General features: G+C 43.2%; 1 protein-coding gene across 1 annotated transcript in view; it reads right to left on the bottom strand.

Moving 5' to 3' along the window:
- Window positions 1–14,287, bottom strand: part of FAM120A (family with sequence similarity 120A) — a 116,897-nt gene that overhangs the window by 41,326 nt on the left and 61,284 nt on the right. Inside the window, exons 6-8 of the mRNA XM_052644891.1 lie at window positions 11,516–11,613; window positions 10,999–11,276; window positions 1,235–1,322 (exon numbers count right to left, since the gene is read on the bottom strand). Of these exons, the coding sequence (XP_052500851.1) occupies window positions 1,235–1,322; window positions 10,999–11,276; window positions 11,516–11,613 (464 nt within the window). The remainder of the gene's footprint in view (window positions 1–1,234; window positions 1,323–10,998; window positions 11,277–11,515; window positions 11,614–14,287) is intronic.

The following is a 14,287-nucleotide window of genomic DNA, read 5'->3' as shown; positions in this document are numbered from 1 at the left end:
TATTAAAAAGCAAAGACATTACTTTACCAACAAAGGTCCATCTAGTCAAAGCCATGGTTTTTCCAGTAGTCATGTATGGGTGTGAGAGTTGGACCATAAAAAAGGCTGGGTGCCCAAGAGTTGATGCTTTCAAACTGTGGCGCTGGAGAAGACTCTTGAAAGTCCCTTGAACAGTCAATCTTAAAGGATATCAACCCTGAATATTCATTGGAAGAACTGATGCTGACGTTGAAGCGCCAATACTTTGACCACCTGCTGTGAACAGCTGACTCATTGGAAAAGACTTGATGCTGGGAAAGACTGAGGGCAGGAGGAGAAGGGGATGACAGCAGATGAGATGGCTGGATGGCATCACTAACCTTAATGGACATGAGTCTGAGCAAACTCCAGAAGATAGTAAAGGATAGGGAAGCCTGGCATGCTGCAGTTCATGTGGTTACAAGGAGTGAGACACAACTTAGAGAATTAACAACAATAACAACAAAAAATATTGATTTTTCTGTTCTGAAACAAAATGTATTATTTTAGTGGTATGCATTGAGTGCTTAATTTCATCCTTTAAAATACAAAGTGCCAAAATTAGCCTTAATTCATGGATAACTCACGAAAGTTTTCTATGCTTTCCGTTCCATAGCATGTAGACATAAACAACTGAAAATGCTTTGGAGTATGTATCCAGAAAACATTTCTGTTATTTATTTTCAGGATAATCATTCAACAGTGAGAATATTTCAGAGTTTTAAACATATGTCTAACATTCCATCATCCTGTATAAAAATAAGCCCTCTCCCAGCCAGAGACCAGTTCATCCTAAGTGACCACAGGTGGGGACAGATGTGGCTTTGTAAGTTTAAAATATTCATCTAGAGATGAATATTAACAAGTAGAAATAGAAAAAAAGGGGGGGGAATAAAATGTAGTTTATTTTTATTTTTTCACTTTTTAATATATACATCACAAAACTTTTCTCACCTAATCATCACAAAACCCTACAAGAAATGAGGGCTCTGAAAGGCTATGTAGTGAGCAGAAAGAAGAGGATCTCCACCCTGCCCCAGGAGAGAGAGCAAACCGGGAGTAGCACAGCCCTTCCCCGCTCACACTCGCCAATGTATTACTCATAAATAACATGCTTAAAAAAGAGAGAGAGAGAGAATTTTACTTTAAATCAATCCCTGGCACTACATGCTGAGAGAATGAGAATTTGAAAGAATAAAAGGCACAGACTTACTACCTTTGTTTGGTCTCCTGGGTCTCCCCGTGCTTGAGGTTCCGAATGGCTTCCTGTCTTCTCCCAGCCAATCTTGTTCCCACTGATATGGCTGAACATAAAATGAACAAAAATACCAATTAGTGTTGACCACTTCTCATACGTACTCATGATGATAAGGGCCTGCCCTGAGCCTACAAACCAAGGATACCTGATCCCACCTTGTGAAATAACCTATGTCCAGAGGAAATCCTATCACAAGAACACTTTCCACCTACTTCAACGGCAACCACCCACTGGGGAAGAGAAATCAAGCACCTAACCTCGGCCTCACGGCTCGGCTTAAAGATGGCCTAGGATGTGCTAGTGCTGCGGGTGTACAGGAGACAAACGCAGGCCTTGCCTTTGGGGGCTCAGTCATCTTGGAGAAATAAGACATCACATTCAATTGACAATCATCAGGCAGTAAAAGATTAAATGTTATCCAGGTCAAATGTTACTCGTAATTTATAAATACATGGAAAGTATTATATGCCAATGACAATTCATGGGGGCCATTCCTATTCATGGTAGGGAGCATGGGAGCTAAGGCTAGCGATGACTCACTCAGAGGTGTGCGCCTTGCAGGCCTAAGGAGAGGCAATGGATTTCTGAGTGCAGAGAACAAGAAGTTACCTGATGGGGAATGATGTTCTTTGGCAAAGTAAAAGTGGGAAAAAAGATACAGAAGATTACAATGTATTTTAAATACCAGAATGAAGTATTTTTCAATCAGTATTCTTAAAAACTGTGGGTTGTGACCAATTAGTAGCCTGAGAAAACAATGCAGGGGATTTAACAAGCATTTTTAAAAAATAAAAGGAAATGGGGACTTTCCTAGCGGACCAGCGACTAAGACGCCTCTCTTTCACTGCAGGGGGCACGGGTTTGATCCCTGGTCAGGGAACTAAGGTTCCACTTGCTGGAGGGGAGAGAGAAACAGAAAAGACCAGATGCAGCAAATGTGATATGAATCACATTATTTCAAAAACTCTTTTTCCATTGGTGTATTATGGGCCACAATGTAAAAGAAAATTGACTTTGGTACTCGGGCAAACTTTGTGAAGAGCAGTATCCTGGAGGGAGCAGGGAATCTAGAGGGGCTTAAGTAGGGACGAGTTGCTGACGATCATGGGGATCACCTGAGCCACTACACGCATCCACCCTTCACTTGCCCCTCTCCCTGCATCGCTCCAAGCCAAAATTTTCTAAAACCAGTGCTGGCCACAAGACAAGCCAACATAGAGAGCTTTTATTTGGCTTGCCTTATCTATCTGACTCATGTGACAGAGATTTTAAAACTTGGTAATTCCATCTTCTAATCAACTACATTTTAGTTCTATTAAAAAAAAAAAAAGCCATTGCAAAAAGAGGAGTGAGACTGACCCATCTTAAGCCAAGAACCATGTCCCATGTCGTGATATTTTGGAGTCTAGTTCCTTGATGCCAGTCACCCCAATACCTCCACACCAAACAAGGTTATCCAGCATCCAGGCTCCTAGTCTTCAGTGAAGACTCAGAGAAACCATTGTTCTGTCCAAATTTGCTACTCATGTGTACAATCTCAGGCTACAACTTTGCAAAACCAGAGGAAACTCTAGCGATGAGAAGGCACAAAAGTAAATACAACTATTCTAAGAGCATAGTGATCCACTGTATTTGAAATCCAAGAGAAGAGCAGCTACTACATAATTGAGCAGATTAGAAGCTGGACAAACTGATCAGTCAACCAATTATTCATTGAGTATCTACTGGTCAGGACATGTTATGTGATAATTATGCCAAGACCTGAAATAGGGAATTAGAAGGTATATAATCTTGTCATACACATGTCCAAAGTGAGTATTTCAAGCAAAGCGGAGGAAAGGTGAGTAGCTCTGAAGTGGTTTATTTAGAAGGTGGTATAAATAAAGTTGCTTAAAAAGTCAGTAACATTTATTGTGTGAAATTTAAGAACATATTACTTGACACATGTTTTATACAGAAATATAACATTTATTACCTACAATTTTATATATTTAAGGATATCCTATCTACAAACTGCACACATGAACAGCTTAATGAATGTCTACAAACACACCACATAAGCAACACAGGACTGACAGGCCAGAACCCCCTTCTTGACCTGCTCCTGAGACTTCCTCAAGGGCAACAGTTATTCCAACTTCTAACAGCAAAGACTGCTTTTGTACACCATATACACAGAATCATGCATGTGTACACTTTTTAGGTCTGGGAGTTTTGGCTCAACAGTATTACTGCAGTGCTGGTTCCGTCTCAGGGCCACATGCACTCAGTGCTGTGGAGGCACGCCACAGCTGGGTCTACAATCCAGTCCGACAGGAGATCCCTGCCCCGGAAGCATTTAGTATTTTCTGTTTTTCTTCGGTTGGCCTTTTGGGAGGAAATGCAGTGAATCTCAAGCATAGTCTAATCTGCACTTCTCTGATAATAATGAAGATGAGCATCTTCTCATGTGTGATATTTTCTTTTGTGGTGTGCCTGTTCAAACATTCTACAATAAGTGGACCATGTGCAGAATGCTCTTAAGGACTTATAGAAAGTCATCATCTATTTTGGATACAGGTTCTTGGTCAGGTGCATGGACTGCAATGATCTTCCATGTTCTGCTGGACTAACACCCCTCCCTCTCTATGACAGATTTAAGCTTTTATAAGTGATGCCCTGATGTGAACAGGTGACTCATTGGAAAAGTCCTTGATGCTGGGAAAGACAGGGCAGAAGGAGAAGAGGGCACCAGAGGATGAGATGGCTGGATGGCATCACTGATACAATGGACATGAACCTGGGCAATCTCCGGAAGATGGTGGGGGACAGGGAGGCCTGGTGTGCTGCAGGGACACCAAGAGTTGGACACGACTGGGTAACTGAACAATCGCCACGTGTGATGCCTTGTCTTGTACAAGCTGGCTGCGACTGGGTGCAGCCTCCCCTAACCACCCTGTGCTCGCTATTCTCGTTTCTGTGTTTCACGATATGCATCACATTCAGCATTACTATCTGTTTGTATCACTCAGTCATGAACTCTACAAAGATAATAAAATCATACAGTCACTACAGAACAGGTGTGCAATAGCTGAATGACTAAATCACGTAACTGTAGCCTAAATGGATATGGCAAAAAAAGGCATAAAATCTGGGTTTTATATGGATACACTGTAGTGGGGAGATCATGTCATGCGACTAATGCCGAAGCTTGTCCCACTTAAGATCATGTAAAATTTTTGTTTATAAATCTTAGTTTTGTTTTATAAACTAAACTAAAAAGTTTACCAAACTAAAAAGTTATCATAACCTAAATGTTCGCAAGATCTTTTAATACTATACTATAAAATCTAAAATTCTGCCTGAAAAACATCTTAACAGTGGCTAATTTTATAAAGTTCAGAATACTTCAATAGGATAATTATATTACTTTATAACATAAGAAAACAAAATATTTAATACAACAAATGGCATGCTTTGAACAACAAGATGGATTAGAAATTTCTAGATATTTGTATATTCAGTTAGGTTAGATTGTGCACAACTGCTCCCACCTAATAATCACACTTGGAACTGCTAATGGTGTCATAAGTTTCATCAGCTTTGCCCTGAGAAAACCTGCTGAGACCCAGGCAGGCCACAGGGAAGTGGATGGGGCAGGACAGGAAGGCTGCACGTGTTCTGGATTTGAATTTTCCTGCTCAGCCAAAGGCACAACTCTCTGTGGGTAAACTTCAGGTTCAAGAATCCATTCACAGCCACAGCAACAACGACTGGATTCAAACCCAGACCCACCATTCCAGACATTACCCCATGCTATTACCAGAAAGCCATGAAACGCATTTATGATGTAACAATCAACAGAAAAGAACTACCCTCTTACCCAGACAGGTGGCAAGGAGGAAGGCCAGCACCACACAGAACTCACCAGGATGAGAATCTGTGAATTCTCAACAGGTGATGCAAAGCCTCACTTCACTCCAGGACACCTGGGACTTTTTCTGCACTAAAGCTGGTTGAAAGTAGCCAACTGTCCTAACCACTGAATTCTCTCAAACACATTCTTTTTAGTTAGCAGGTTGGTGATGCTAGGATGGAAGTAGACTGGTATCCAAATTTATACCAAGTGTCTGACCCATCACAGTGACTTCTCACTCACCACAGCTGTCCTGGGTGTGGTTTGCCCTTGTGGAACAGAAAAGGAAGATAGCATTGACCACAAGCTGACTTATTTGTCAACAAAAAAGGAAGAAAAGGCAAATAAAATCAAAAGGGGGGATTTCCCAGGGGTTAAGCATCTGTCTGTCAATGCAGGGGACACAGGTTTGATCCTTGGTCTGGAAACGAAGATCCCACATGTGATGGGGCAACTGAGCCCATGTGCCAGAACTACTGAGCCTGCGCTCTAGAGCCCATGCTCTGCAACAAGAAAGTCCCCACAACGAGAAGCCCACACATTGCAACTAGAGAGTAGCCCCACCTGCCTCAACTACCTACAGGACAAAGAACTAGTGAAGCCAAAATTAATTAATTAGTTAACTTAAGAAAAACAAAAGGGAAGAAGTAAAACAAGGACAAGATCAAATCCTCAGTAGCACTATCTAGTGTATGTGGGTAAGGTCATAGATATGGTTAAACCATGTGCAAGTTTCAACAAATGTACATACATTTTCATTTTCATCTGCTCCCCATCCCGAGAAAGGAAGAAGAGACTTGACCCACAGCCTGCTCTCACTCAACAGACCCCCAAGAGTTCTGACTGCCAGGTGTTCCTACTATATAGGGTGAAGACTTGAGCTCCCTGATAAGGGAAGCCGCAAGAGTATCACATACATAAATATCCTTTATAGGTACATCTCCCTATGCCCCAAATTAAGCTAGGGCCACATACATTCAGATTCTTTCAGAAGTACTTGTCTCACTCTTATGCAGCAGTCAAGATGGAGCTCTTGTCCCGGACACTCCTCTTACGTGGTTGTCAGAGGACTTCTCATGGCTTTTCCTACCCAAGTGAATGTTCAGAAACACCCGAGTCAGATGAGCTGGACATAAAATGCCTACATGGGTCAGTAAGTGGCTAGAACTTGCACAACAGTGTAACAATCTGAAAGGAAAACTGAAGCTTATTTAGCCTGTCTGGGACTGGGTACCCTAGGGCCAGGGTAAAATGTAACTATCTTTGCAAACAGTTTCTCTGGAAAGGAAGCCTGATAGGACTTCAATACCAGCTTGACATAAAATGCCTGCATGGGTCAGTGAGTGGCTAGATCTTACACAGACCCTCCACCTTTGATGGCAAAGATAATCAAGCATAAAAGTAATTCAGAATAGTTTTTCTCAGAAGATATTAGAAATGTAGAGCACCAATACCACTTAAAGGAAAAAAGATGCATTAGAAGAAGCATGTTTCCTGGGACACTAGCTGAAGGGTGCTAAATGAAATTCTTTAGGTATTTACGTTAAGAATGAAGTAAATGTTTTGGTATTTTATTGGCTCCATGGTTATTTTTTAAATAACAGTGATAGCTGAAACTTACTGTGGTCATTCATCAACTAATTTAAACCATGTACAACCCAAAGACCTCCTAGTCACATTGGGAGCATTGGGCCCATGGAGTTTCAGGCCACACCACCACAAGTGGCAACTGGTACCCGGCAAGACGAACCACAGGAGGTTGGGGGACGGGGTCCTGACAGCACTGGGTCTCTGCAATGGTCCGCAGTCCCTCGGGCACTGACAGCAACCTCTTATAGGTTGCACAGAGACCAAGGACGTGCCAGGAAAGCCCAATCCTCATGCCCCACCAACTCCACCAACATCCCCCACTGAGCTTTATCTTCAAAAACCAACGTGGGACTTCCCTGCTGGTACAGTGGCTAAGACTCCATGCTCCCAGTGCAGGGGGCCCTGGCTCGACGCCTGGTCAGGGAACTAGGTCCCGCGTACCACAACGAGGAGTCTGCATGCTGCAGCTAAAGGTCAAAGATCCTGCCGGCTACAACTAAGACTTGGCACAGCCAAATAAGAAAACACATAAAGATAAGGAAAAAACACCAATAGTTGCCAATTCCATAGGTTAAAAAAAGGTACCTTCTTAGGTTTTAAGTTACCTTCCTTTTTCTTTTCTTTAAATGAAAGTAAACACCATACTTTTATGTTATTGACCATCTGTTTCCTCTGTGAATTGCATGTTTATATTCTTTTTAATTTGTAGGAAGCTGGGTGTTTTTTGGGGGGGAGGAGGGGCTTATTTGGGGGTTAATTCTGGGGCAGGGTATTTTGGGGAGGCATACTCTTATATAGTCCCCATTACCTGTCCACACAATCTTTAAAAAAAAAAAAGCCATTGCTTTTCCATTGGGGAAATGAGGTCACTTATTTTGTAATCTTCCACGTTCAAGATTATTTCCCAGTACCATGGGGAATATGGTGGAAATGCCTGAGGGAATCAAACAGGAAAGGGCACACCCAGCCAGGGGCAGTTCAGGCCTCCCTCTTCTCTACCGTACAACTCAGTGTCTTAAGGAAGGGCAATTACAAATGCTTCTACAGTCAATCTGCAGAAGCTGGTACGAAAGGTGGCATTTCAGTTAAACTGTACCGTAATTTCCCCAGCCAAATGGCCTGGTGACCCAGACACCTGTGAAACTCTGGGATCTTTACAGCCCCAGGATCATTCCAAGCAGATACTGGATGCTTTCTGTCACACTTAGAACTCAAGACTCCACACCATCCAGCCTTCATCTCACTTGACATCGCAGCCACACTGGCTTCCCCTTCTTCCACCCTGCATTCTCGTCCAGCTTTCTCCCCACTCTGTCATGGCTCAGATCCTGCCTCACTGGAGGCCCTCATCCGGCCCACTCATCTGGTGCTTGCTTCACCTACTCAGCACTTGGGTGCTGCCTACCACCACGCTCACTGATAGACAGCAAGTGCTCAAATGTTGCTTGGCTAAATGAACTGATGATTTCTTTCCTTCAAGAGCATCCTGAAAGCACAGTGTAGACCCAGGAGTTCTATCCTAAGTCCAAACCAAAGGTAAACCAAATCTTAACTAACTTAATGCCCCTACTTAGCCTCTAAACTAGGAAAGAAATCCTCTGTCCTCTGCATGGCCTCAAAAATGCACACACACAACTTATTCAACCAGAATCCTCACCCTGAAATAATGACCACTGTCCTTCTTAGCAAGAAAGGGGTGCCCATAATCAGGGTTGATCCCAGGTCCTACTCTGCCTGGCTTATGACCCTGAATCTCTGGTACAAGTTCCTATCCCCTTTTCCTTCCGTCCTTCTTCTCAGTTTTAACATGTCTACCTACTGTGTGTTATTCACTCAGGCATGTCTGATTCATTGTGACCCCATGGACTGTAGCCCGCTAGGCTCCTCTGTCCCTGGAATTCTCCAGACAAGAAAGAACACTGGAGTCGGTTGCCATTCCCTTCTCCAGGGCATCTTCCCAATGCAGGGACTGAACCTGAGTCTTCCACACTGCCGGCAGATTCTTAACCGTCTCGGCCACGTCTACTTCTTATTTGTTATAATAAATGGAAAAACAGATTCAAAGAAATGAAAACATTCCTAAGCCACATAACTTGATCCAATCTTAGCAATCTTTCAATTCCAGATTGTGCATGTGCTCTGCCTTTTCCACCGCAATTCACACCATGAGAGGGTGAGACACCCACGCTACTCCCACATATGGAGATCTTACAGAGGCGCTTCCAGAAAAACGCAATAAAAATGCCCTCAGTTGGGGAAACAGACAGTTAAGCGCTACAGAGCTTAGAGGTAAGAGAGACAACTAAGACTGAGAAAAAACTCCAGGAAAGGAACTGATCAGAACCTTCAGGAACAGGGCAGAGTGAGTATGCACAAAAAAAGGGACTCACTCTCAATCTTATTTACTCAAGTTCCACTCATTTCCGAACAGGGCAGTTTGCCAAATTAAGTAGGTAACTCACATTAGCTCTGCAACCCCAACCATAGGCACAGGATCGACACTGGACCTCCCCAGACCGGGGCCTTTCCTTGCTCAACATGCTTGTCATCTGCACAGGACTCTGAGCCACAAAGAGTGGCTCTGTGTTTTATTTCTACCTGTGTTTCAGAGTCCAGAAAGAATGCGCTCTTGTTGATTAGTCACTCAGTCGTGTCTGACTCTTTTACAACCTCATGGATTGCAGCCTACCAGGCTACTCTGTCCATGGGATTTTCCAGGCAAGAATGTGGGAGTGGGTTGCCATTTCTTCTCCAGGGGATTTTCCCAACCCAGGGATGAAACTTGCATCTCCTGCACACAGCAAGATTCTTTACTATTGTATACTATAGATACTTTGGTCTTGCTAACATGAGCCAATTTTTAAAAGAAAACTTATAGTTCCTTAGAGAGTGAAAGGGCTCCTGAGGCATATATAGGCTGTTCTCAAACTTCCTGCTCTAAAGAGTCACATGGTCTCATCTACACATGCAGATTTCTAAGCCTCAGCATAGGAATTCTCATTTGGTAGGTCTTCAATGTTACCTTCCTAGAAGGTTAATTTTAAAAGTTTGAATAATAAATTACAACTTTTTACTTCATTTTTAGAATTTTAGGACTGCACATACAGCAAGTAAACATTTAGGCACTTTATGCCTCTCTGTTTCACAACAGCATACATCCCTGGATGGCAGCAAACTCCTCAGTAACTGCCCATTTGGGGCCCTAGTGGTGACTAAGTGGTAACTTAGTGACCTCCCTGCTGGGGAGGTCAGCAGACTTAGTGCCCATTTTACAGATGGAGAAAAAGAGTGCAAAAGAGGAAAAATCTCTGGCTTCAGGTGGCACACCCATAAGAACTTGCAGGAAGACTGGAAACTGTGTCTCAATTTTTTTTCAGCAGAAACTGACACAGCAATAACTAGCCTTGGGCATCTACTGTGAATCAGAGTTCAAACCGAGGAAAAGAGATGCAGATGCAAAGAGAAAGACTGTTCCTTTCCTTTCTTCTTTCTCTTTTTGAACCAGGTTTCTTAGAAACGTAGGGTTATGTAAGGGGAGGAGGAGGACTATGCATTTCAAGACTTTCTCCATCAGATTCTAACAAATTAATATTTGAAAACTCATTTATTCAGGGACACACATTGCTTAAAATATTCCTCTCTACAGGGACAATTTCAGCCTGGGTCTGGCAGCTTTCTACAGTTTTGGTTAGGTGAAGAGTGTTATGTCAAGAATAGTCCTATGATCTGGGAAGTTGGGATTCAAGTTATTGAATTCAGAACAAAAGGAAATTCTGATTCCCCTTCAATCCAGGAGCCAAGAGACTGAAAACCAGAGAAGTCTAATTTAAAACGCCTTCTGAGGGTGGGAGTAGGGAAATCCCAGCCCAAAGAGAGTCAGGTAGAACTTGCTCAGATAACTTTACCACATTTGGTGGTCACACAAACTAAGTTTGCTAAAATTACACCCAAAAAAGAGGGGAACCCAAGAACTGGGGCTGGCATAATACACACTTTCAACCTTGGAAGCCCATAGGAAATGTCTAACCTTTTCTCTTGGTCTGAGGAATCCCAATCAAGCAAAGAGTAACTGTCACCTACCCACAACAAACAGCATCTTTGAACACAACCATCAGTGCCGTGGGCCAGCCAGCCAGCCAGCCAGAAGGCAGCTTCTCTGGGGACTACAAGCTACTTAAGCAGCCTAAGGCAGCTGCTACACTTCCAGGAAGCACCAGCTCCTCCATACACCACTCACTTTGCAGCTCCTCCACTGCCTTCATCATTGTCTGAAGATGACGACGTAGAAGAACCAGGAAAGTATGCTGAGTCCACGTGATTGGGACTGCCACTTGGAGCTGGGTTGATGGGGGAGGACCGTTCATACAGTGGGGTATGTTTTCCTTCATGAGGAATGTTACTGTAGTTCTGCTCAGTCAGATTCTTTCCGCTGGTTTCCAAGGTGAGAGCCGGCTCAGCGAGGTTGTACGGGTGTGGACCCTGGCCCGGAGCACCTGGGCTGGGCACCTGGGGGGCCTTAAACAGAGCATACAAATCACGTGTGCGCACATACTGCATGGCCCAGAACACATTAGCATAACCCGGTCTTGGCTAAATTTTAATTCAACAAATTCTGGCACCTACTTCACATATTAGGAGTGTTAAGAAACTATCTTAGCATTCATTAAGATTTGATTCATATGTAGCTTTCAAGGCAGCTGTCCCCCATGACAAGGCTGGGCAGACCAGCTGCGGATGGACAGGAAAGGCCTTACCACAGGCTTTGCTTGCAGAGAGGTCTGTGGAATGTTGAGCATCTGGGGGGGGACATACGGTGGCACTATCCCAGGCATTCCAAACGGATTTGGTCTGGCTGTTTCATCAATACGGAAAGAAAACAATAAACAACTGTGAGCAGGACATTCCCCAAGACACAGCACAGCTAACACACACTGCCATCTGACTTACACCTCCAGGGTGCAAGCACGTCACTGGCTCCACTTCCCAGAAACCTTTAGAAATTCATGCTTAAAATATTAAAAAATATTTAACCTTACGATGATCAATTTCATACATTAGGGCTAGATTTCTAACTTTCAATTACTATCTGACTGTGTTTCTGTTTAGGTTCATTTCCTTGAATGCCTGGTTTGTCTCTGTCTGTAACCTAACAGATGTTCTCATTCTCTGCTCAATGCTGACAAAGCTGGAAACCCTGTAGTACTCTAGGTTCGAAAGGAATAAAAGGACACAGCACTTCCCCTACCGTATGTGAGGCAACAGAATTCTTCAATTTAAACTAAAATTAGGTTCTAAGCTACTAGCACACTTTTAAGTATAAAAAGTGAAATGTGGTAGTTGCTATATATATTCCTGTTTTTTTTTTTTCCATTGTTAAGGAAACCATGATCACGTTACATATGCATTACACAGGCAGTGCAGAGTCAATAACTTGGGATTTTGTGCTTCCCTAGAAGATGACTTTATAAACCTGGTGTTTGTTCTTCATTATCCTCGTGCTAACTTAAAAAACTCAAGCACAGAATGGAAAACATGTAGAGAAGTAGACCCAAACACAGCGTTAGGCAGGACTGGGTCCCCTATCAGCTTAAAGACATGACATAAAGCAATCAGCGCGGTCCAAGGTCCAGAAGACTCCAGGTCCACAACATTCGGTCTCCTTGCAGATCTGAGGAGAGGAGGGGCCAGCAAGAGCAAGGAAGGCAGGCCAATGGCCTGAGCATGCAGTGACAAGGGACTGGTGTGGCCCTTGTGCTAAACACACTGCACAATATCATGGTTTACTGACGTGATAAAAATGAGGAGACTCCTCAGGGTTTTGTGGGGTGCCTGAGAAGATAGCCTGTGAGGGAAAGCACGGATACTACAAGACCCGAGGCTGGCATCAGGACTCAGACTGCATTTGACACAGAAAACACACCCTGAGAGAACACACGATAGACACCACCTAAACCCCCATGGCCACACGATCTCATTAGGTTCCATTTAGAAACAGAACAAGACCAAGTCTAGAGTCACCACAACGCAAATGCCACTTAGCACAGGAAGAGCGCTTTTCTTACCTCAAAATCCAAATGACACCAGGTGAAAAACAAACAACCCACAAATCACAATTTGTCAAGAAAAATAAACACACATTTAATTCAAAAAAATAACTGTTGCTGTTCAGTGGTAAGTCAGGTCTGACGCTTTACAACCCCATGAACTACAGCACAGAGGCTTCCCTGTCCTTCACTATCTTCTGGAATTTGCTCAAACTCATGTCCATTGAGTCAGTGACGCCATCCAACCATCTCATCCTCTGCCACCTCCTTCTCCTCCTGCCCTCAATCCTTCCCAGCATCAGGGTCTTTTCCAATGAGTTGGCTCTTCACATCAGGTGACCAAAATATTGGAGCTTCAGCAAGAGTCCTTTCAATGAATATTCAGGGTTAATTTCCTTTAGGATTTACTGGTTTGACTTCCTTGCTGTCCAAGGGACTCTTAAGAGTCTTCTCCAGCACCACAGTTCAAAAGCATCAATTCTTCAGTGCTCAGCTTTCCTCACAGTTCAACTCTCACATCCATACATGACTACTGGAAAAACTATAGCTTTGACTAGACGGAACTTTGTTGGTAAAGTAATGTCTCTCCTTTTTAATATGCTGTCTAGGTTTGTCATAGTTTTCCTTCCGAGGAGCAAGTGTCTTTTAATTTCACGGCTGCAGTCACCATCCGCAGTGATTTTGGAGCCCAAGAAAATAAAATCTGTCACTGTTTCCATTTTTTCCCCATCTATTTGCCATGACGTGATGGGACCAGATGCCATGATCTTAGTTTTTGGAATGCTGAGTTTTAAGCTAGCTTTTTCACCCTCTTCTTTCACCTTCATCAAGAGGTTCTTGAGTTCCTCTTTGCTTTCTGCCATTAAAGTGGTATCACCTGCATATCTTCTGCATATCTGAGGTTGTTGATATTTCTCCCAACGATCCTGATTCCACCTTGTGATTCATCCAGCCTGGCATTTCATATGATGTACTCTGCATAGAAGTCAAATAAGCAGGGTGACAATAAATGCCTCAATGTACTCCTTTCCCAATTTTGAACCAATCCGTTGTTCCAGGTAAAGTTCTAACTGTTGCTTCTTGACCTGCATTCAGGTTTCCCAGGAGATAGTTAAGGTGGTCTGATATTCCCATCTCTTTAAGAGTTTTCCACATTTTGTTGTGATCCACACAGGCAAAGGTTTCGGCAGAATCAATGAAGCAGAAGTAGATGTTTTTCTAGAATCCTCTAGCTTTTTCTATGATACAATGGATGTTAGCAATTTGATCCCTGGTTCTTCTGCCTTTTCTAAATCCAGCTTACATGTATGGAAGTTCTCGGTTCACATACTGCTGAAGCCTAGCTTGAAGGATTCTGAGCATTACCTTGCTAGCATGTGAAATGAGCACAATTGTACAGTAGTTTGAGCATTCTTTGGCATTGCCATTCTTTGGGACTGGAATGAAAACTGACCTTTTCTAGTACTGTGGCCACTGCTGAGT

The sequence above is a fragment of the Budorcas taxicolor genome, chromosome 8, assembly GCF_023091745.1.
Source record: "Budorcas taxicolor isolate Tak-1 chromosome 8, Takin1.1, whole genome shotgun sequence".
In the NCBI taxonomy this organism is placed as follows: domain Eukaryota; kingdom Metazoa; phylum Chordata; class Mammalia; order Artiodactyla; family Bovidae; genus Budorcas; species Budorcas taxicolor.
Note: the sequence above shows the minus strand (reverse complement) of the source record. Positions and strands in the feature narration are given on the sequence as shown.